This window comes from Anastrepha ludens, chromosome 6 (assembly GCF_028408465.1).
Source record: "Anastrepha ludens isolate Willacy chromosome 6, idAnaLude1.1, whole genome shotgun sequence".
Taxonomy (NCBI): domain Eukaryota; kingdom Metazoa; phylum Arthropoda; class Insecta; order Diptera; family Tephritidae; genus Anastrepha; species Anastrepha ludens.
Genome location: NC_071502.1, coordinates 38,382,880 through 38,405,257, shown reverse-complemented (window position 1 = coordinate 38,405,257; position 22,378 = coordinate 38,382,880). Strand labels below are relative to the sequence as shown.

Genomic DNA, 22,378 nt, shown 5'->3' with positions numbered 1-22,378 from the left:
AAGCTCCACCAAGCGTGAGTGGGCGATTGACTCTAACGAAATATAGAGCGTAAGTATCGTATGAGTTGCTGAGTAGCTGAGTAACTGAGCACCTGAGCGTATGAGTGATAATATACGAGCATACCTGCAAATGTGCTCGCTCGCGCTATCACCCCAACGAGTACCTTAAGTGATACATTTCATGCAGCAATATTTTATAACTTGCTAGTATACGCGCTCCACCTGCAATCCCTCATTGAGCTAGCACTCAAGCTCACTCATGCACTCACTCATTTCGTTAGCAATGTAGCCTGGCATTGGTGTACATTCCCCAACAGCGCAACGTTGGCAGCAGTACGATTTCGAACTCGCTCGGCGTAAGACATTGACTGCTCCCGTAGACGCGGTCGTACATACATAATTACCAAGTTGCCACAAAACGTTAGCGTTAGCGTTATAACTGATTTTATCTGACGGTCTAACTGCCTATTTCACATAGCAAATAGATTTTCGTCAGTGCAGCATCACACGTCATCATCATCATCAAAGCGCAGAGTTTACTCGGTTAACTCAGTCGTAGCCTTAGTTGCCGTCGTCGTCGTCGTGGTTATAGTCTGTGTATTTCTTCTTAACCATATCGCTGTTGGAAAAGTGAAAAAGCTAAGAAAACTTGCAAACAAATTGTATTAGAAAAAATTCGACGGTGTACCAACAAAAGTGTGTGCGTAGAAATATACGTGGAAGAAAAACATACGGGTATACGCGCAAATAAGGCAGTGAAAGAAATTAATCATTTCAAAGAAATTGAAAAGTTTACTTTACGAAAAGAAATCTAGAAAATTATTGCAAGTAGAAAACAGCGAAAAAGTGTATGGGGACGAATCAAATAAAAAAAACGGGCTAATTTAACAGCCGCCAACAGCAAGCAACAGAGCTCGCATTTGATGATGAAAAATCGAGAAATTAAATAATTTCGTATAACGTTCACAACAAGAACAATAACAAAACAATAAATAAGAACAACAAACGGGCACAACGTAAAACGCAAAACGAAAGAACGCGAAATACTAAAATACCAAACGAATTTATTGCAAAAGCGGCACAATTTCACGATTTCGCGAAAATTGAGTGCAATAAATTTTAGTTTGCAGGAAAATACTCTCTAATTGAATAAAATAAACAAATCAATTAAATAAAATTAAATTAATTAAAATAAAGAGTACTAAGTAAAAGTAAAAGACAACAGCAAATTTTGAGGTTTTAGTGCACAGCTGGCACATTCCAATACATACATACAAAACATATACACGTTGTACTTACACTTGAAAGCGAAAATTCAAGGCGAAAATTTAAGTGTTGGTCGCAAATAGAAATTCACTCACACAGTTTGTGTTGTTTACCATTTCTACGAGCATCTAAAGATATTTCAATTCTACTAAAAACGGAGATAGTGTGCGAAACGAATAGTGAATAGATCCGGAGTTTTCGGCAGTTTGTGCAGATTCCTGAGATTATTGGGTAGGTGATTCATGCATTGAAAGAAATGAAAAAAAAATTAATTAATTAGAAAAAGTGTCGTAAATAATAAAAAATAGTCATAAAATAATTTTTTATATATATTTAATATAGATATACGTATGTCACATATGCAAAAAGGTGACTAATGAAGCGCAAGTGTATAAATTGGGGAAAGCGCAAAAACACCGAAAGTAAAAATTTTTTATGAGAAAATTAATTAACGTTAATTCTATGCAATTATTTAACTTTTAAATATATATCTGATGATTAAACCTATGTAGTACTTAATTTATGCACGTGAGTTCTTCCATGTAGGCACGCATATGCTTACAAATAAAATGGTTTTGGAAGAAAAAAAAATTAATTTTTAAAAAAGATGTGTTTTTTGAACTGTTTGGCTGTTGATGAAATTGTTGACCAAAAACTCGAATTTATTGAAAATACTTTGGTTTTTGAATTGTTTGGCTGTTGATGAAATTGTTGAGCGAAAACTCGAATTTTTTGAAAATACTTTGGTTTTTGAATAGCCAAGGAAAAAAAGAAAAAAAAATTGAATTTTTAAAAACGATTTGATTTTTTGAATTGTTTGGCTGTTGATGTAATAGTTGAGCAAAAACTCGAATTTTCTGAAAATACTTTGGTTTTTGAATAGCCAAGAAAAAAAAAGAAAGAAATTGAATTTTTAAAAACGATTTGATTTTTTGAATTGTTTGGCTGTTGATGAAATAGTTGAGCAAAAACTCGAATTTTTTGAAAACGGTTTGGTTTTTTAATTGTTTGGCTGGTGATGAAATTGTTGAGGAAAAACTCGAATTTTGTGAAAATGATTTGGTGTTGGAATAGCTAATCAAAAGGAAGAAAGAAAAACAATATATTTAAAAAAAAATTTGTTTGATGTTTGGCTGTTGATATGAAATTGTTGAATTTTTTAGAAATGTTTTGCTTGTTGAATTGTTTAGCTGTTCATGAATTTGTGGAGCAACAACTCGATTTTTTTTTTTTTGCATGGTTTCCAAAAATCTTTATATCGCGAATGATACTGCAATCTAACCTAATGGTTTTGGCCATAGGCGATCGGGTGGACTAAATTTATGAAAACTATAACTCATAAAGAGTGAAAATTATGCCGAAATGAGTGAAAACTTTATCAAAAATTGAATTGATTATTTTGAATTGAAAAGATTATTTCAAATAAAGTACATAGTTGAGTACTTCTGACGCAGATAGTATAAATAAAAAAATAGTTCACAATTTCCTTAATATTGATTTCTGCTACAGTTTATTAAAATTAAAAAGTTTGCGTTTTCAATTAGTTTAATCTTATGAAGCTTAAACAAGTTTGATATTAGAAAGGCGATATTTGCGGAGTGGAACCAAATTAGTCCAGAATACACAAATAGATTGGTTGGCTCCATGCCACGTAGACTTCAGGCTATAATTGATAATAAGGAATATCCAACAAAGTACTAAATACATTAAAATTCAAAACATTAGAAATAAATAGTTGTTCTTTTTTAAGTGAATGATTTAAGCTGCAGCGTTGATTCTTTGTAGATATTTTTTTTGTTTTTGCTTTTTGCAATACACTTTTTTGCGCAATTTACTCTGAGATCAACTTTGAAATTTTGCGCCGGAACGCTAACGCTGTGGGATTGTCTAAGTTGAAATGCAGTCGAAAAATGGTAAAAAATATCAAACTTATTTGAACCAGAATTGGTTTGAAAGCTTGATAAATCTGAATGTTCACCTCAAAGATGAAGAAGACTCAGCAAAGTTGTGGAAAATTAATAAATAGAAAGGATTATGATAAATAATAATAAAAATAATTAATGGAAGTAAATTACTTTTATCTCTATGCTATGCTTAATAACTCTATCTTTTCACAATTAAAAAAAAAAATTATGATGATAATAGTAACAACTCAAGAAACTTTTGGCAAAGTTATGAAAAAATAATAATTTCAAAAAATTATGACAAGTAATTAAAAATAAATGACAGCGGTTTTGGACGTGATTTTTGTTTAATAAAAAATAAATTTTAACGTTTTCTTTTCGTTTTTTGTTTTTGTGTAAGAAAACGGGAGCTTTCAAAAACCTTAATAATTTTGATTGTTACTTTTTTTTATTTGCCCTTATCTATTGCTGAATATTGCCTCAACATGAAATTCAATATTAAAAAAATATATATATATCTGTGTTCAGAATAATAGCAGTGCGACATATTGCATAATTTTAACTATTTATTCATTTTTGATTTTATTTAAATTAATGAATTTTATTAAACTTTTTCTTTGTAAATAATTAATTAATTAATTTTGAAAATGTGCGCCCTGCCCTAATTGGCTTGAAATTCTTGGCTTTCGCCAACGTAATGTTTTCGCAGGGAAAATATTCCAAAACGGTCGGTCTGTGAAAAAACAATTTGGAGTCCCTTAAAACGAGTTTTCTTTGTAGAAGTTTTTGAAAAAATTGAAGGGCTAAAATCTGCGGTGGTATAAAGTTTCAAATAAGGTCTGAGCCAAAGCAAGATAATGAATGGTTTTCTAAAATTTCTTGAAAATAAAGGATAGGTGTAAAAAACCTAAGTAATTCTCCCTATATAAGTAAATTACGAAAAATTTTAAAAAATAATAGAACCCTGGCAATGCATTTTTTTCAAAATTAGTGTACGAGTGTATCTCAGATGGGACCAATCTGCGGCGCGTGAGCCACACGCGGCTCTCGGCTCTTAGAAGGATTATTTGTGGTCCCCGATAAATGTACCCGAGTTCGCTTTTTTGTCTGAATTTTGGTGAATTTTCATTAAAAAAAGGTGAATTTTCCATTTCTCATATAATTACGACCCGAAATCTGGAGAATTAGAATTAATAGAGATATAAAAAGATCAAGATCGATTACTGAAGTTTGGAAATTTGCACCAAAATCCAACTACCCTAAATTGAAAAAGGCTGCTTGTGGAATTATTTTAATATTCGAAACAACGTAGGTTTGTGAATCATTTTATTCCACTTAAAAATTCGTGAAATTCAAACGCCGATCCGTATTACCTAACCAGCATCTCAAAGAATTACTGAGAGGTGCTTTTCACAATTATTCAGCAAATTTTAAAGAATTATCAAGAGAATTATTTGACTTAAATGTGTTTAATTTTTAATACTGAAAATCAATAAAATATGTGTACTTTGATTTATATTTTTTAACAAAATAATTTCGGTAAAAAAATTGTTTAATACCGTTTTTGCACACCTTTTAAATACGTATTTAATTGCGACTCTTGAAAATTTTCAAATTTTGAAAAATGACTTGCACTATCATGGAGCCTGGCCACCCCTGCTATATGTTTTAAGCGACTCGGTTAAAATTTCTTACTATCCTTAATTATTTTCTGTATTTCTCGTAGTGTGAAATTTGTGGTTTTGACCTTTTTGTTTTATATGAGCGCAATCTCCCAACCCTTTGCCTCTTACTAATAAGTATTATGAAGCATTTAAACTTAAGCCCAGGTACGGATACAACTATGACTAAAATAAGCTAAAGTTTTTCTTAAACTTCAGCTTAACAAATTTAGACCCCAGCCTTATTTTGACTATGTTTTTCCACCAATAGTTAGAAAAATAAAGGCCGCCTATTTAAATTTTTGTATGCACATTTATAGCAAAATTCTGCTTCGGTACTTTGCCGAAATGTTGACGAAAATTTCATAAGAAGTACCAGTGAATACTGTCACTTATTTATGAAATATGGTGTCCTATTTCTAGAATCCATGTTCATGCAGCCCACCACGGGACAGGTATCCCTCGAAATACACGGTATTTGAGTAGCACGAAAAAAAAATCAATATTTCCTCGGCTGTTTTTACCAATTTTCATAAAAAGGATGGAGAACATCTTTTGGAGCTCCTTTCAGAGTCAAACCAAATCTAGTGACAGCCGAAGAGGAGGAAATTCCTGTGAATGCATCCACTCAGAAACTCTCAATGGCTGATGTAGAACATAGTTTAAATATGGTGAAATAGTTGGTGGAGGCTTGTTTTGCAGAAAAAGATCGCTGCATAAGACCAAAGATATCTAAATAGAAAAAATGCATCGTAATGTAATTTTGTAGTATCAAGAAACAACAAAATGAACAAGTTTCCAGTGACGAGGATCCTTTAGAACACCTTCTGTGCGCTTGCCCCACTGTTTGAGGGTCTGGAAGACGTCTCAAAAGCGGAGCTCCCAGCCCTACTTAGATTCGCCTAAAGCGCTGACATCCTACATGATGCCTACTTCAGGTATTCATAGAGGTCGGTCTCCATCTGGTATCGCTAGGGACCAAAAGGTCTATGCGCGGCTTATTGCCAACCAGGCTAACCTAACCTAACCCATATTTAACCTTCACCAGTCGTAATATTCAAATAATAATAAAAAAAATTTGCTAACAATTGGCTACTAATTTTATGGGCATCGATTGATTTGGAGATTGTGTAGTTTTCGAGATTCTGTAGTTTCTTGTAAAGAATTTCTTTTTTTTGTAAAAATATTAATTTTTCTTTATAATTTTTATTCTGTTTTTCACATAAATCGAAATACTTAGGTGTGCGCATATAGAAATGTATTTAATATACAATGAGATTAAAAAATAATGCAACATGCAATAATATTGACAACAACAACAACTAGTCATACACTGGTAATTAATGGTTAGCCGCACTTATTAATTGAAAGAAATCAACTTGTGAAATCCGAGACGGTTACTACTCGCTATCTCCGCCAAGTTATCTACTGCATACACACACACATATGTACATACATACAAGTGCATACAGTAGCAAAGCCATATGTATGTATGTATGTGTGTATATGGTGCACCTCCGACCAAATGCCATTTACCGCTGCAGTTGATGTACATGCAACTGTACCTACAGCACGCACGCACACATGCTCGCTCAGCGTACATTGTTTCTTATGGCCAGAATTGTTGTTTTTTTTTACTTTATTATAATTTTTAATATGTGCCTGTAGATAGCAACTATGTAGCAATCGTTATTGTTTTTTCTTTGCATATTTTTTTCTACAATACATGAAATTAATTCACATAACTTAGCAAAGTTGTTGCTGTTTCGGATAGCTGAGCTGCGTTGAGCAGGGTTGCGTCGGTCAGCGTGCAAATAAAAATATAAGACACTCGATTAGTTGTATTAGTGACTTTTACTATACATGTATATGTGTACGTATGTATGCAGCTACACACACACATATGTGTATGAGTGTTTGCATGCAAATATGTATACATGCACATACATATATGCATGGCGTTGTATTATTTGATTTAGTTTGCGTTGGTTTTGCCCGTGTAAGCGATGACGTTCAACTCTGTTTACTGTTTACGTGAATTTTAGTTTGTGCTTGTGCTTGTGTTTGTGTGAGCGCTCAACACTCAACGTGGAACAAAAGCAAAAATGAAAATCTAATAAAATTGTGAAAAAGACGCTTTAATTAAGTAGCAACAACAACAGCAAGAGCAACCACTGTAGCGCTGCGCAAAAGTTGTTTACTGTGCCGTTTGGTCCAATCATTTATTTGCGTTGAATTTAAGTTGACTTTTCGTTTGTTTGCTTATTTGTATGTTTATTGGACTTTGGTGGCTAGTTGGAAATTTTTGTTTTGTCATCTGCCACCTTTATACGAGTACACATTGTCATGAGATTGTACATATGTACATTTTGGGCAAATGATTTTGATTGGTATTAAATATTGCTTTGTATCAAATTTTAGCAATTAATAAATGGATACATACAATATATACATACATATATGTATAAGCGTACGTGCATACCTACAAGCTGTCTACCAGGCGGGCATACATTTGTACCTAAATATGTACTTATGAATGTGACTATATATTTAGCAGCTGGTTTCAAGGCTATGTTCTTGGATTATTTTCGGTTTCAGATTTTTAGCGATTGGTAAGATTTTCTTTTTGATCTTATCGCATTTATTGTCATCGCAAAATTAAAAAAAGAAATGTCTGGAAAATTTAAAAATTTTTCCAAAAATTAAACATTATAAATTCTACCACTACCAATTTATCAAAACGCACAGTTCTGCCCCATTTTCTCTTTTTTTCATACCTGGAATCTTAATATTGCTTTCGGTCGAAATAGATTTGAACAACTTATCAAAAACCTGTGGAGAATATTTTTTTTTTTTGTAATTTGGTCTTTTATTTATTTATTAATAAAATGTTCTCGTAAAATTTCATCCGTGATTTACTCCTTTCTATCTAACCCACCGCCGTAACCGACTGGGTTGGTGCGTGACTAACATTCAGAGTTCAGAGAGAACGTAGGTTCGAATCACGGTGAAAGGTCAAAAATGAAGCGGTCGTCCCTCGCCAGGCAATGGCAAACCACCGAGTGTATTTTTGCCATGGAAAAGCTCCTCATTAAAAATATCTGCCGTTCGGAATCGGCTTGAAACTGTGGTGGCACAACATCAAGACGGACACCACAAACAGGAGGAGGAGCAGCTCGGCCAAACACCCCAAAAGAGTGTACGCGCCAATTATATATATTTCTAATCTCACACACTCAATATAAATACGAGTATAAAAGATTGTTAGTTTTTTTGTTTGTTGTATGTACATATACATTTTTTGACCGATATATATGAATATATGCATATGCACATGAAGCGTTGACTATATAAATACATATATTATATATATTTTTAAAGGATGTTCACTTTGAACGTATTGGATTTTAAATCGAAATAAAGCAGCGAACATTCAAATTGATTGGACAATCTTTACTTTTTAAAGATATTCCCTTTCAAATATTGGCCGCAACTGCGTTGTAATTCAGCTATCTGTAAACATCAATCTTGAATGACTCACGAATCGCTGCAGGACCTCTGCCGATATCTTGTAAATAACTTAAGTAATGTTGGCTTCCAATGCCTCAATCGAAGCTGGTTTATCCACAAAGCATTTACACTTTACATACCTCCACAAATAAAGGTTGAAAGGTGTGATTTCACACGATCTTGATGGCCAATACACTGGTCCGGGACGAGAGATAAATGGTTCAGTACTCAGTAAATCCATTGTTTTAAGGTCTCTATGGCAAGTAGCACCGTCAGCTGTCTATTGGAAATTAAATGTTGTAGAGATCACGGGCTTCAATTTGCGGCAACAAAAAGTCGTTTATCATGGCGCCATTCACTGTTTTATTGGCGTCAGCCTCGTCTTTGACGAAATATGGGTCGATGATTCCTTCAGCCCATAGGCTGTACGAAACGATTGTTTTCAATGAATGTCGTTTTCAATCTGATCACCCTTTGCAATTATCATCTTTAGTCTCTTGCCAAATACAAAATCAAATCCTTGGACTAGTATTAAGAGCATTAAGTTCAATAAATCCCATCAGAAGCAAAAATTATGGATCTGTTTGTTTTTCACCGTGTCTTAGTCAATCGAAATTCTAGAGCGATATATGATAGGTTTAAAGAGGACCAATAGCAATAAAAGTATTTTATGCCATATCATTTCAATGTTTTTTTATTTTTTCATTTCAATGTCTTCAGCTGAACTTCTGCTTCAGTTTGCACGCATTAATTTTGTTCTTTATAGATTTGTTTACGTTCTACATTGTAATAATTCTACATTTTACAAGCGAATGCTATTAAAAAAACAACAAATTTTATAATTTTTGATTTTTATTATTCTGGAGTTAGAACTGTATGTTCTACGAATTTATAGTCTTCCCAGAGATTTTAAAAATTTTGAATATGTAAGAGTATATTTTACTGAATTTTTTGAAAATTTTATTAAATGTTTTTATTATTATTTTTTTTTTAATTAATTAACGTTATATTTTTTATTTTAATATAATTTATTTTATGTTAGTTTAATTTATTTTAATTTGTTTTATGTTATTTATTTTATTTTAGTTTAAATTATTTGAATTCAGTTTATTTTAATTTATTTTAGTTTATTTTATTTGATTTTATTTTATTTAGTTTATTTTACTTTATTTATATTATTTTATTTTATTTTATTTTATTTTTTTTTATTTTATTTTATTTAGTTTATTTTATTTTATTTTATTTTATTTTATTTTATTTTATTTTATTGTTTTATTTTTTTTTTACCTTTTTTTATTTTAATTTAGTTTATTTTACTTTAATGACATTTTTTAATTTTACTTATCTAGTCTGTCTTATTTTATTTTATTTATTTCATAATGATTTTCCTCCAACTTTCGTTCACGTGTACTTCTTCGACATTTTTGGGAATGCCACTTCTGCATCTACATAAATTCATATTAACGTTTCTTCCGGAAGTCGCTTTGCAGCGAGCTCAAACACTTTCTTACTTCCGTAAATTTTTGGTTCGAAATAGTTTCCGCAATTTTGAGGTCAAGTTCTCAATTGGCCAACACTAAATTCGATACCATCATATGTGCGTATGTACATGCAGGCACATTCGTGTATGTACAATTCAATATATATGTATATGTGTGAATGTTTGCCAAAGTAGTGAACTTTTTCGATGTCGCGCCACTGACCAACAAAGCAGGAAAAAGTATTTTTCGCTGTTTTGAGTTGCCTTTTTTCGGTTGCGAATTCTTTCACATGCCAACTAAGCGCATGCTTATCTATATGGATGTATGTATGTATGTATGCTTAAATAAATAACGCCCACACCTACCGGCGCCCACTAAATAGTGGCTGATGGGTATGCATGGGCATGTACATATGTACGTGTAAATTTTTCTCTTACCACCTCTCAATACCTCGGATGCATGTTTTTGTAAGCTACATAAATACTTTGCCATCTGTATTTATGTTATTGTTGTTGCATGATGATTAAAACGGCTGCTTGCTTCTAATGCGAGTATACACACTGACTGGCAGCCATTTAGTGGGTGACTGCGACCATCAATCAAGCATGACTTCGCTGTTCATTCATATACATATGTACGTATGTATGTATTTTTGCATGTGAATATGTATGGCTTTGCCTTTATGCATACCAAATATGTGACAAAATACAAATATGTATGTGTGTGTAAATACCTAATGTGTGCGGTGTACTTTACTTGTAGAAAACAAGAAACAATGCGAACTCGGACGAGTAGCCAAATGAAATTGAGAGTGTTGAAGAAATTAGCATTCAAGTAGTGTTGCTAACAAACGAACGCAATAAAAACTTCTTATTCATAAGCGTACATACCATACATATGTATATATGTATGAATGAGGCATGCACAATTCTGTTGACTTTTCTTTCAAATCATCATCTTCGACTTCGATTTTATTTTTCATTTTTCTTTTTACGGAATGTAAGTTTTTAGTTATTGGTTTAGTTTTCTACATATTCGGATAAAGGGTGGGCCATTGCCTCGTGTTTTCTTTTTAATGCTATAAAAAATACACTGAACCGTATTTAATGTTTGCATAGAAATTTTTGTTATTAGAAAGGGCAGACTTCCAGTTACCTCTAGAATATAAATTCATTCCATTATTCTTGTCTAGCTGTCTTCATTAGCTGTCTCGTGAAAGCCAACAATAGCGTACAGGTTTCTCGATCAGCAGATGTGGCAATTTGTGGTTTGTTAATAATGACGCCGAGATGGAAATGCGCCTCGGCCGAAACTTGCTTCACTAAATACATACTTTGGGCGATACACCAATCTTTAATTTAATTTATTGTTTTTATTTTAATTTAATTTGTAATAAAAATATTTTTTTTTTATTTTATTTTACTCAATTTAATTCAGTTTATTATAATCTTATTTATTTTTTTTCATACCATTTTTATGTCTTATTAATTTTTTTTATTCCATTTAATTTTATTTTATTTAGTTTTCTTTTATTTCATAGCAATTTGGTTTATTCAATTTTGCTTTTAATTTTTTAATTTTAATTAAATTTCTATGTTTTATTATATTTTATTTTATTCAACTCAATTTAACTTTATTTATTTTCTTTAATTTAATTTAATTGTACACTATTTTTTTATATTTTTTATTTAATTAAATTTAGTGTAGTTTATTTTAATTCAGTTTAATTTAATTTTCCTTATCTGTTGTATTTTATTTTGCATAACTCTATTTTATTTTATCTACTTTAGATACTTAGTTTTACAACAACTAATTTTACAATATTTTGTTTTATTGAATTTAATTTTATTTTTATTTCATTATGTTTTTTTTTTTGGTTTTTTTTTTTATTTTTTTTTATTTTTTTTTTTTTGCATAATATTTTAATGAACTTTATTTTGATTTTAATATGGTTGTGTATCAATTTTTGCTTACATTACTTTTCTAATTTCTTGCTGATTATTTTTAACTTTTTGCTTGTTTCTTTGGGGAGCTTCAATTGCATATTTTTTATCCCTTGTCATTCATATAATACTTACAAATGTATGTATATACTGTTTTTTTTATAGTTGCTTCCACATCTGTTGACATGCTTTTCATAAATGAATTTTTATTTCATTTTTTTCTATTTGTGTGCTATTTTTATTCGCATAAATTCTTTACTTTGCAGATTTTTGATTTGGTTGCAGTGTCTCCTCTATTTGTTTAGGTGCCTTTAATTGCATTTCGCATGACACGGAAATTTTTCCTTATTTTTGTTTCTGCACATTTTTTGAACCGAAAATCATCTAGTGCATAAAGCACTGCAAACAAATAAATAATAAATACAGCAGTCACATGCTGCACTTCAGTGCGATTGCCTTAGATGTACGCAGTCTTGCACAAATACAAGTACATACCATACGTATGTCTGCGTTCACTCTAATAAATGCGAAGCGTACCTACACAAATATGTACCTATTGTAAGGTACCTGAGAGTTTGCTAAATCTTTGCAGAGATGGAATTTCCAGCCATGTTAGTTTGTGTGCTTAGTGAGAAAGTGTAATGTAAATATTTGAATGTAAAATACTTAACATAAAGGGCTCACTATGATTTAAGTTGGATAAATGTGGAAATTGCACACATGCTTAGAGCTTTTATAAAATGAGATCCGTTTACTTCGTAGTCTCAGTATTTGGTTTAAATTTTGATTGGCGAAATTTGTCCGATTTTCTAACAAAGAAAAATAGCATGAGATAAAATCTTTTTACTAAAACACGATTAAGTCTTAAACGACTACGAGAGGACCTTTGCAATTTCAAATGAATTGTTTTAAGAATCGACAAAGATGTGGAAAGATACGTGCCGATCTTTTCTTGGTCATTTGTAGGATTTGATAATTTCTACATCTAAAACAACACAATGCACAATAATGGCGGCCGCCGTAGCCGAATGGGTTGGTGCGTGACTACCATTTTCACAGAGAGGGAGAACTTAGGTTCGAATCTCGGTGAAACACCAAAATGAAAAAAAAAAGTTTTTTCTAATAGCAGCAGGCAATGGCAAACCGCCGAGTGTATTTCTGCCATGAAAAAGCTCCTCATAAAAAATATCTGCCGTTCGGAGTCGGCTTGAAACTGCAGATCGTTCCATTTTGTGGAACAACATCAAAACGCACATCACAAATAGGAAGAGGAGCTCGGTCAAACACTCAGAACAAGTGTGTATCTATGTATATATATAAAACTGCACAATAAGATCCTCTTATTACTTCAAGCAACAGTATTTATATAAACATTTTGTGGCAGATAGAGTAACGGTGTTTTCTACCATTCCGCTCTAGAACCTAGGAACCTGAATCAGCTGTACTACCAGTTGCTTCTTGTTACGGAAATCTGCTGGCAGTCACAACTTCTGCTAAAATTTTCAGGTTGCTTCATCGCAGCTGGTATATAAAAAAATGCAAAACTTTTCTTTCGGCATCCCTCTTCTTTCTTTTAATTCTGCATAAGCAAGTTTCCCACTCTCAACTCAAAATCAGCCGTCTACCGCAAAAATTATGGATTTTTTTCTCCCCGAACTAATATTTACGAGAATATATACATATGTACGTAAATTTTAATAATTAACTATTTCGAATCAGAATGTGATAATGCCGCAATTACTTATTTGGTGTGCGGTTGGTGTGCGCGATTACGCACATGTATGTATGGATGTAAGTAGTACTCAAATGTATGTTATATTATTTATTGTTGTTATTGTTATGTATTAAGCTGCAATTATCGCACTCGTTTACAAAGAGGCTGTTTCGAAGAATTTTTCTTTGTTATTTTTATTTCACTTTTTCTTCCACTATTACATACTTACATACATATATAAATACAAATATATGTGCATATGTACATACATAGATATGATTGCGAGTATTATTTAATATTTTCATTTATTAAAGCTTTTTTTTTAAAAATAACAACATTTCATATCAGTCGAAGCAAAGTAACGCGATAATCACGTGCTCAACGCGGACGCAAAAAATTAAATGCTTCGTTGTAATCACAAATCATAGCATTTTTATGCATATATTTATGTATAATTTGTTTCGTCTGTATGCGCGCGTGCAATTTGAAAGTGTCAGCGTTTTTAATAGAGAATCGCAAGACACTTTGCGCGGGCGGCTTCATTATGAGTTTGTATGAGTGAGTATTCATCTTCGCCGACCGTTTCCAAGCCAATTTGACTTGACTCTGAGCTATTATTATCTCATTTTATTCGATTTAATTTGTTTTTGTTTGTTTTTAATTTCTAATTTTTCGTTCCTTCGTACCCAATTGTCATTGACCTTTGCGCTCCACGAAGTGAAAAAATAGGCAGGCACAAAAATTACATATATAATTATTGGAACATTTATTTGTAATGACACGAAGCTTTGAGCGAAACGCTTTGTTGTAAGGAAAAAATCATTGGAACATTTTTTAATGCACATAGTCACTTATGGTGTACCTGTGTTAAATTGTTAAAAAATAGAATGTAATGATAGTAATGGTAGTGTTGCGCATCGAACCTTGAATGACCTAGGCTGAACTTATCCTTCGGTTAGTAGATAAAAAAAGTGTACTTATATTATTATTGTTTTCCACATTAATGTTGGCCCTTACATTTTGTTTGCGTCGATGAACGATAAATAATTTTTCAGAAATTTAGGTAAAAATTTATATGCTCTCTCTCTGTGCGAGCGAGAGAATAGAGATTTCCCTCAAGAATGATAGAATACAAGATTACGTCCATCAGAGAGGCGTGGCGTAGCATTAGTACAGTTGCTTGAGAGAAGCGTGAAAATGTGATCAATAATGCAGGAAGAAACATGAATACACAAACAACACACGAATATAACGCACACCGCGATTCGATCAAACTCACAACGGGCGTCACCATTGTATTCTGCGCATCTCGGGTTCCGCTAGCTACTTACCTGCGGTTTGCCATTTGATAGGCGGGTCTTGATTTAGCTCAGCGAGTACTGAGCAAGAACTTTGACTGACAGAGTTGTCAGATTCCTCTGCCCTCGGCAGCATCGGAGATTATCGAGTAAGCGTCTGGAGCCAACAAAGCCGTTGTTGTTGAAGTGGTTAGGTATTTATATAGAAATAATCCTAATTAGCTACTACCACTGTCCTCGTGTGATGTCTTGCTGTTTTTTTTTTGTTTGAGGTAGATCCATTTCGTGAGATCCTTCTAGAAAAGGAAGGCTTACTGAAAGAGCGAAGTCTTGCTCTAGTTAGACTTGAATAATTGCAAAAATAGTAAAACAGACTTTATTTCATCCCCCCGCCTGACAACTTCTGCAGATGGAATTGTACGAAAAATCAAGTCTAGCTACATGATCTCCTACCTTCCAGTGACCTGTAAGGGTTGCAGTGATAGGTGAGATGCTTGAACGAGAGCAACCTAAGAGGTAATTCGACGTCTGGATATTGTACGACGGCCATGTTTTTCTTGTCGTGGTGCATGTATATAGTTAATTGCAAGTGTTGGAAGCAATCGATATTTGTATTGTGTGGAATGGGGTAGAAACTACCGCCGCCTCTGTTATGTTACCCTCTATATTCCTATGACCGGGAATCCATATCAGAGCCGTATTTTTTATTTGTGGTGGGTTTCTTAACCGGACACTATGCATTGCATACCCATGCAGACTACTTTCATTACCTGCATGGAGCAAGATTGCCGGAGTTATATCAGCTTAAAATTACAATTTGTTCGCTTTTGAGAGGATAAGATTTAGATATCTAGGCTTTGACTTTCTGTACACGCCTGAGAAGCTAACAGACTTGGAAGTTTGTAGCCTGTGGAATATTAAAAAATAAATAAATAATTGGCACGTACAATTCTGTTATGTGTTTGGCCGAGCTCCTTCTACTATTCGTGCGGTGCGTCCATAGTTTTAAACCTTCCCCGAACGGCTAGTGATTTTTTATGAGGAGCTTTATCGTGTCAGAAATACGCTCGGAGGTTTGTCATTGCCTACCGAGGCGTGCTCGATATTAAAAACAATTTTTTCTTCATTTTGGTGTTTCATGCACGGAGATTCGAACTTATGCACTTCGAATTGTAGTCACGCAGCATGAGCATGCAGCAGTTGGCCTCAGCATAATTGTTCAAACATATTCTTTGTGCCATACTCTTGTTCTTATACTTTTTGTCCTCTTTTTTCTTGTGTTCCGAATACTACCACAATAGATAATTCTAAACTGACTTATCTAAATGAATTTATAAAATGTTAAAACCTAACCAACCGAACCTAACCTTTATGATTGCCTATCGATTGTTATGAGAAATCTCTTTTCTATAGTTTTTAAGATTCAATTCACGATTTTTGTCATTTACTTAAAAAAAATATAAATTCAGAGTTCAGGTTTTTTTAGTGCTGGCTTTTGGAAATATGGCATTAGCCTTCGAAACACTTGTCATATTTATGTACTTTTAATCGTTTTAAACAATACATTTTTAAATAAAAGCAGTGTTTATATATATATTTTTTTTTTTGAAAAGCCTTCATTTCAACAGATAACCTGAAATTATACAATCACTTATTATTAGTTAATATTTCGCTATTAATATTCACACGTACATATGCCGCTCAATGCCGAAATATGTTATTGGGGTCACGTGATGAAAGTTTTTTTTATATGCATAGTACTAATATAATATAATTTTCGTGTTCGATTTGTATTTTTGTTTTCATGAAATAATACTGTCTGCGTTCCAATTATGTTTAAAGTTAAGTTTAAGTTAACTTTTTGAGCAGACTTTCATATTTTTATTAATTAATAAATGGGCAATGAGTGTGCGAGTGAGCGAGTGTGTTGAGACATTCTGCAATTGGTTGCATTCTAACAGTGATTTAACAGAGGACTGTGTCTCTATTGTGTTTTCTCTCTTCCGATTCAGTTTGTTGGGGAAGCTGATGACTGCTGTATAGGAAATGAATATTTTTTCTTCTTGGTCGGCGTTTCCATGCTGGATGTTTGCGACTACATACAAATACAGCCTCACGTGACCTTTGCCAAGTTGTGCAGTGTAGCCAACCATTTTCTCTTCACAATAAATTTAGTGCTTTTTTATACCCAAAATGCGAAAATTTTTAAGTTTGGTGTTTGTTTCTTTTGTGTTTAATTTAAAGCTACCGAAACTGTAAGTTAAAAAAAACTGTATTATTAAACAAAAAACTGTTAATGAAAATTGGTTGATTCATATAAAATTTGATATTTTGAAAGTGCAAATTTAATTTTTCGCTCCTTTTAAGATTATTCAGGAATATTAGATGTTTCTCTTTCAACTCTTCGTAACATTGAAAACCTTTTACACATTTTAAAAAACGTTTGGATTTACTGAATGCGAATTAAAACCATAGAGGCGTAATCGCTTCGTCCGGTCCTCAATACTTAGTGGAACATAGGGCATCAAGAGTACAGCTCACAGTAAAAATAAGCCACAAAATACCAGAAAATACTGAAAACACCATAACGACATTTTTACAACAGAGTACCTTATTTTGTTACATAACCTGTAATATAGCAAATAAGTCGTTCCCTTAACAAAAGAGTTTCTTTTAACAAAAAATCTTGTAAATATCCATAACACATTTATTTAAAAAAACAACGCACATTTTAAAGACAATTTGTCACGCATACAAAGTTCTTTAAGTAATTCAATAAACACTTGGTATTTTATTTTCTATAAATGGGCATTTTAGTGCGTTTTTATATCCAAAGCTAGGCAACACTGCAGTAGCAAGAGAGAGATTTGACTGCTGAAAGCAGAATAACACCAACAACAACTGCAATCGCGGGCAATGCGACCAGATGTTAAAAAAAGTAAAGCTAAATAAAACTGAGTGAATTATTGAACTAATTAAAAAAAAAATTATATTTTACAAAATTATAAACATTGCATTTCATTAGAGCAGGCTAGAAAAATGAAGAATGAACTAAGAAGAAAGAACAAAACTCCGAGACTAAATAAGAAAAAAAATGCTAAATTAAGTTACGAAAATGGTTATCTGGCCATACTGCTACTAAAATGACGTAACTCATTGTCAAATTCGCTGAGAGCAAAGCAACGGTACCACGATAGGCGCCACCTCATTTTTCTTTCCATCATGGGTTATCCTCGCATTTGTGTACATAGTCTCTGCTGCTTTTGTTTACAATAATAAATTTTATTTTATCGATATTCATATTTAGCCTGAAGTCTGTGCGGTGTTTGCCACTTTGTTTATAATTTTTTGTTGATGCTGCAAATTATTTGTCACCAGCGTTGTATCGTTGGCAAAGCGAATGTTATTTATTAACATTTATTTATTTCCATCCAACTCAATGAGAACAAATCTTTTCTTCACTCCATTCATACACCTTCCATATGAAATAGGTGTTGCTTTTGGAGTATTTGGATATTGGATATCTGGTAATATAGAATGCATTTTTCGGAATATCCAGCTTAAATAACCTAATTAGCTTTGCTGTCAACTGGGAAATAGTCGCAGAGTTATAAATATTATTAAAATTAGAATTCAACTTATTTCCTCAAATGCTGAAGTTGTACCTATCTCAATAGTGGCTTCAAGAGAGAATCGTAGCGCTCTCAAAATCTTCGCATTGAGCCGCAACACTACCACTAAGTAAGGATTATAGCATTTTCAACCAAAAACAGATTTTTCTTGTACGACAGAAAATAAATCTGTTTCACCAACTGAGTAAATTCTGAGCTTCAATTTAAGAAGCTTAAGAACTGTAAAGTTGAGGAATCTTTGTGATAAAATGGTTGTTGTTATATACGAGTATAACCATGCGAATGATAATTTCTCAAAGGTAGGAGAAATGTGTGCTGGTGTTTGTTGGAGAACTTCATTAATTTTGCTCTGGTTTTGGGGCGCGTAGGCTTTTTAGTGCCTGCCACTTATTGATAACAAATTCTTATTGTCTATGGGAGGTACTAAAATATCTTCGGTATTTCGTTTTGTTATTTAAATTTATTTAATAATCTTAAATCTGTATTTTATTTAATTAAGACGTCTCTAAAATAAAACTAATAACATTTTGTTCTCTCTCTCTCTTGCTTTCTTTTTCTATCTCTTACAGTGCGGGACACTAGACGCACACTCTGAATTGTCATATCATTATCAACAGCGTTCCAACAGAATGGATGTCTATCAAATTGATGATGGTTTTCACTCCGATGGTGGCACCGAGACGCCCCCACCATCACCCAGTTCAGGCTCTTCGATAGCATCGGCTTCCGATCATGGTTCGTTGGAGAGTGTCGATACTGGTGGCACTCAACGTTTGGCCGTACTCTCATTCGAACAGGTGCGCAAATTGCACAATGTCATGGACGAAAAGGTTGCCATACACGGACGTGGTAATTTTCCCACACTCGAAGTGCCCCTAAAAGACTTGGTTAATTTGGTCAGACGCAAGCTGGAAGCAGATGTGAGTGCGGGTGGCGCCGGTGTGATAGTCAAGGATGTGCGCTTGAATGGCGGCGCAGCTAGTCATGTTTTAGCTTCCGAGGATCAGCCATACAATGACTTGGACTTGATATATGCCATTGAGTTGACATCTTCACGTCATTTTGATCGCGTCAAGTCTGCTGTGCTCAACACTTTGTTGGACCTCTTGCCCGAGGGTGTGTGCAAGCGACGCATTATGCCGTGCGCCCTAAAGGAGGCTTACGTCGGCAAGATGGTTAAGGTAAATAACAATAATGATGGTGATCGTTGGTCACTGATATCGTTGGGCAATTCGCCTGGACATAAGAATGTCGAACTGAAATTTGTCGACACGATGCGACGTCAGTTCGAGTTCTCAGTGGATTCATTCCAAATCGTGTTGGATTCACTGCTACTCTTCTATGACTGTGCCGCTCTACCCATATCGGAAAATTTCTATCCGACAGTGGTTGGCGAGTCGGTATACGGTGATTTTCAAGAAGCTCTATATCACTTGCAAAAGAAACTGATCTCAACACGACAGCCAGAGGAGATACGCGGCGGCGGCTTACTCAAGTACTGCAATCTATTGGTGCGCAATTACAAGCCAGTCGATCCGCAACATATCAAAACACTGGAACGTTACATGTGCTCAAGGTTCTTCATCGATTTCCCCGACATTAATACACAAACTAAAAAGCTGGAGGCGTATTTGTCCAATCACTTCTGGGGTGTCGATGAAGAGCCACTACAATACCAGTACCTGATGCATTTACGCGAAGTCGTAGAAATGTCTACGGTGTGCCTGATGGGACACGAGCGGCGGCAAACCTTACTGCTGATACAGACACTGGCCGCGCAGGTGCTCTACAAGGAGCAGCAGAAGCAACAGCAGGCGCAGGAACAGTATCATCAGCAGCAGCAACAGCACCACCACCAACAACAGCAACAGCCAGTCGATGTGCAAAAGGCACAATCACAACAACAACAGCAACAACAGCAGCAGCAGCATCAACAAGTAACGCTGGTCACAACACAACACCAACAGCAACTACAAGCGCCTCAAACACAGACGATCTACGTGCAACAGGCATCCACCTCGTCACCACAGACGACAACGGCGACAATATGCTGTACAGCAACAGGCGCCGAACAGCAAGTACAAGTGCCACAACAGCAACAAGTGCAAGCGCTGCAGACGCATGCCGCTGTGGCACAGCCGACGACCACCATTCTGGTCTACAATGGCGTCTACTATGCACCTGTGATTCCGACTATTTGCACATGCAACCAGACGTGGTTGAGCACGTGATTGGCGAATGCGCCGCCCGCTGGACATCCAGCTGCAACATCTACAAACACAACAACAGCAACAACAACCGCATCAGCAACAACAACAGCAGCAACCACAGCAACAGCAATACCAGTCGTAGTAGAAGTAGATTCAGCTACACCAACAACAAAGGCAGCGACACACAAATTTGCGCCACAAGCAGTAACTCTCGGCAACCAGCAGCAACATGGAGCGGAAGCAGCAACTGACTACATACAACTACAGCCAATCAATAGCAGCAAGGCAAGCGGCCATTATCTGCCTGCAACAGGTGCAGTCATCTATGAGAGCAGCAGAGGTGACGGCGTCAGCAGCAGCAATTGCACAATTGTGCCCACCTATGCATTTAACAGTAACAACAGCAGCAGCAGTAACAACAAAAACAGCTTCATGCGTGCTGCTACAGCATGTTTGACAACGGAAACACCAACAACAACCATGGCGGTATTTCCTTGCTACGAGGCACATTGTGCCTTCCCACAGCAGCAGCAGCAGTATCAACAGCAACAACAGGCACAGTTGCACCGATTGCAATTGCAGCTAGCTCTGCAGCAGCAGCACCAACAACAACAACAGCAGCCACCGTCTACATTTTACGTGCAACCCATACCGCTAGCAGCAACAACGGCGGAAGCACTCACACAATCACAACAACAATATTCCTTGCAAGTGCAATCGCCTGCAGTGGAACAACATCATTTGCAACCAGTGCAACAACAGCAGCCGCAATTCGTTGTTTGCTGTGCCCCTCAGCAACAGCAGCAACAACAGTTTGTGCATTACTACCCATACGAGACCACTGCTGTTGCCTACAGCAGCTGATGGGCACTGAAATAGTAACTTAGAGAAGCTTAGGGTGGATGCTGATAGGGCAAATATTTGCTATTAAAAGCTATTAAAAAAAGGCACTAATGCTAAAATCAATTTTTTTTTGTTTTATAAAAAACTAAGCTTGTTCGCTAGTCAACATAATTTTTGCTTGAAAGTAGTAATTCGTAGAGTGCCTCAAAACTTGCAGAGCGCATGAAATAAATTCCTTCAGAAACTCCATAGCTTAAATTTTTTTCGCAAAGCTTTTCGAAATCTTCAAAAATTGGGGCATTTTGTTATTATAAACCGTTATTTAGTTAATTAATTATTTAGACGATTTGACATTTCGAAGCAGTAAAATATTAATTTTAAATTCAAAAAAAATTTTTTTTTATTTTAAATATTTAATGTGCTTGTGAAAGTAATTAGTTTTTGGAATTTTGAAGTTTTCGCATACAATTTCTCGCTATTAATCAGTTTAAATTAAAAAAAAAAGTTCAGAAAAGATTTTTTATAACGAGTATTTTTCGTAAAAAAAGGAGCTTAGCTCAAAAACAAGTAACTGAGTAAAAGGTGAATTGTGTATGAAAAAAAGTATCTATCTGTCGATGAGTTCAATCAAAGCCTTTGAGGTCAAGCTCACGCTTCGACTAAGAACAAATGAGTTCAGAAATTATTATGCAGGGTTGGGCATTTTGCACTACCACTAAATTGCATTACCACTAATTTTTTCTGGTAGTTAAAATACGGGTTTCACTATCACTAAATCCTCACTTTTTCAGTGTTTAAACTATCCGCTTATTGCATTAGTTATTTAGTGCACTATGCCCAACTCTGTTATTTGCATAAAAAAACGCGCCATTTACGCCGAAAATTTAGTTCAGCATACTTTTTACGCATAAAACTC

The 22,378-nt window shown here is 34.4% G+C and overlaps 1 protein-coding gene across 1 annotated transcript; it reads left to right on the top strand.

Annotated features, from left to right (window-relative positions):
• The first annotated feature begins 372 nt into the window (after positions 1 to 372).
• Positions 373 to 20,734, top strand: LOC128866233 (terminal nucleotidyltransferase 5C). Its single transcript, XM_054106805.1, has 2 exons — positions 373 to 1,497; positions 18,979 to 20,734. The coding sequence occupies exon 2, from the start codon at positions 19,039 to 19,041 to the stop codon at positions 20,638 to 20,640; it is 1,602 nt and encodes a 533-aa protein (XP_053962780.1). The 5' UTR covers positions 373 to 1,497; positions 18,979 to 19,038; the 3' UTR covers positions 20,641 to 20,734.
• Positions 20,735 to 22,378: the final 1,644 nt, after the last annotated feature.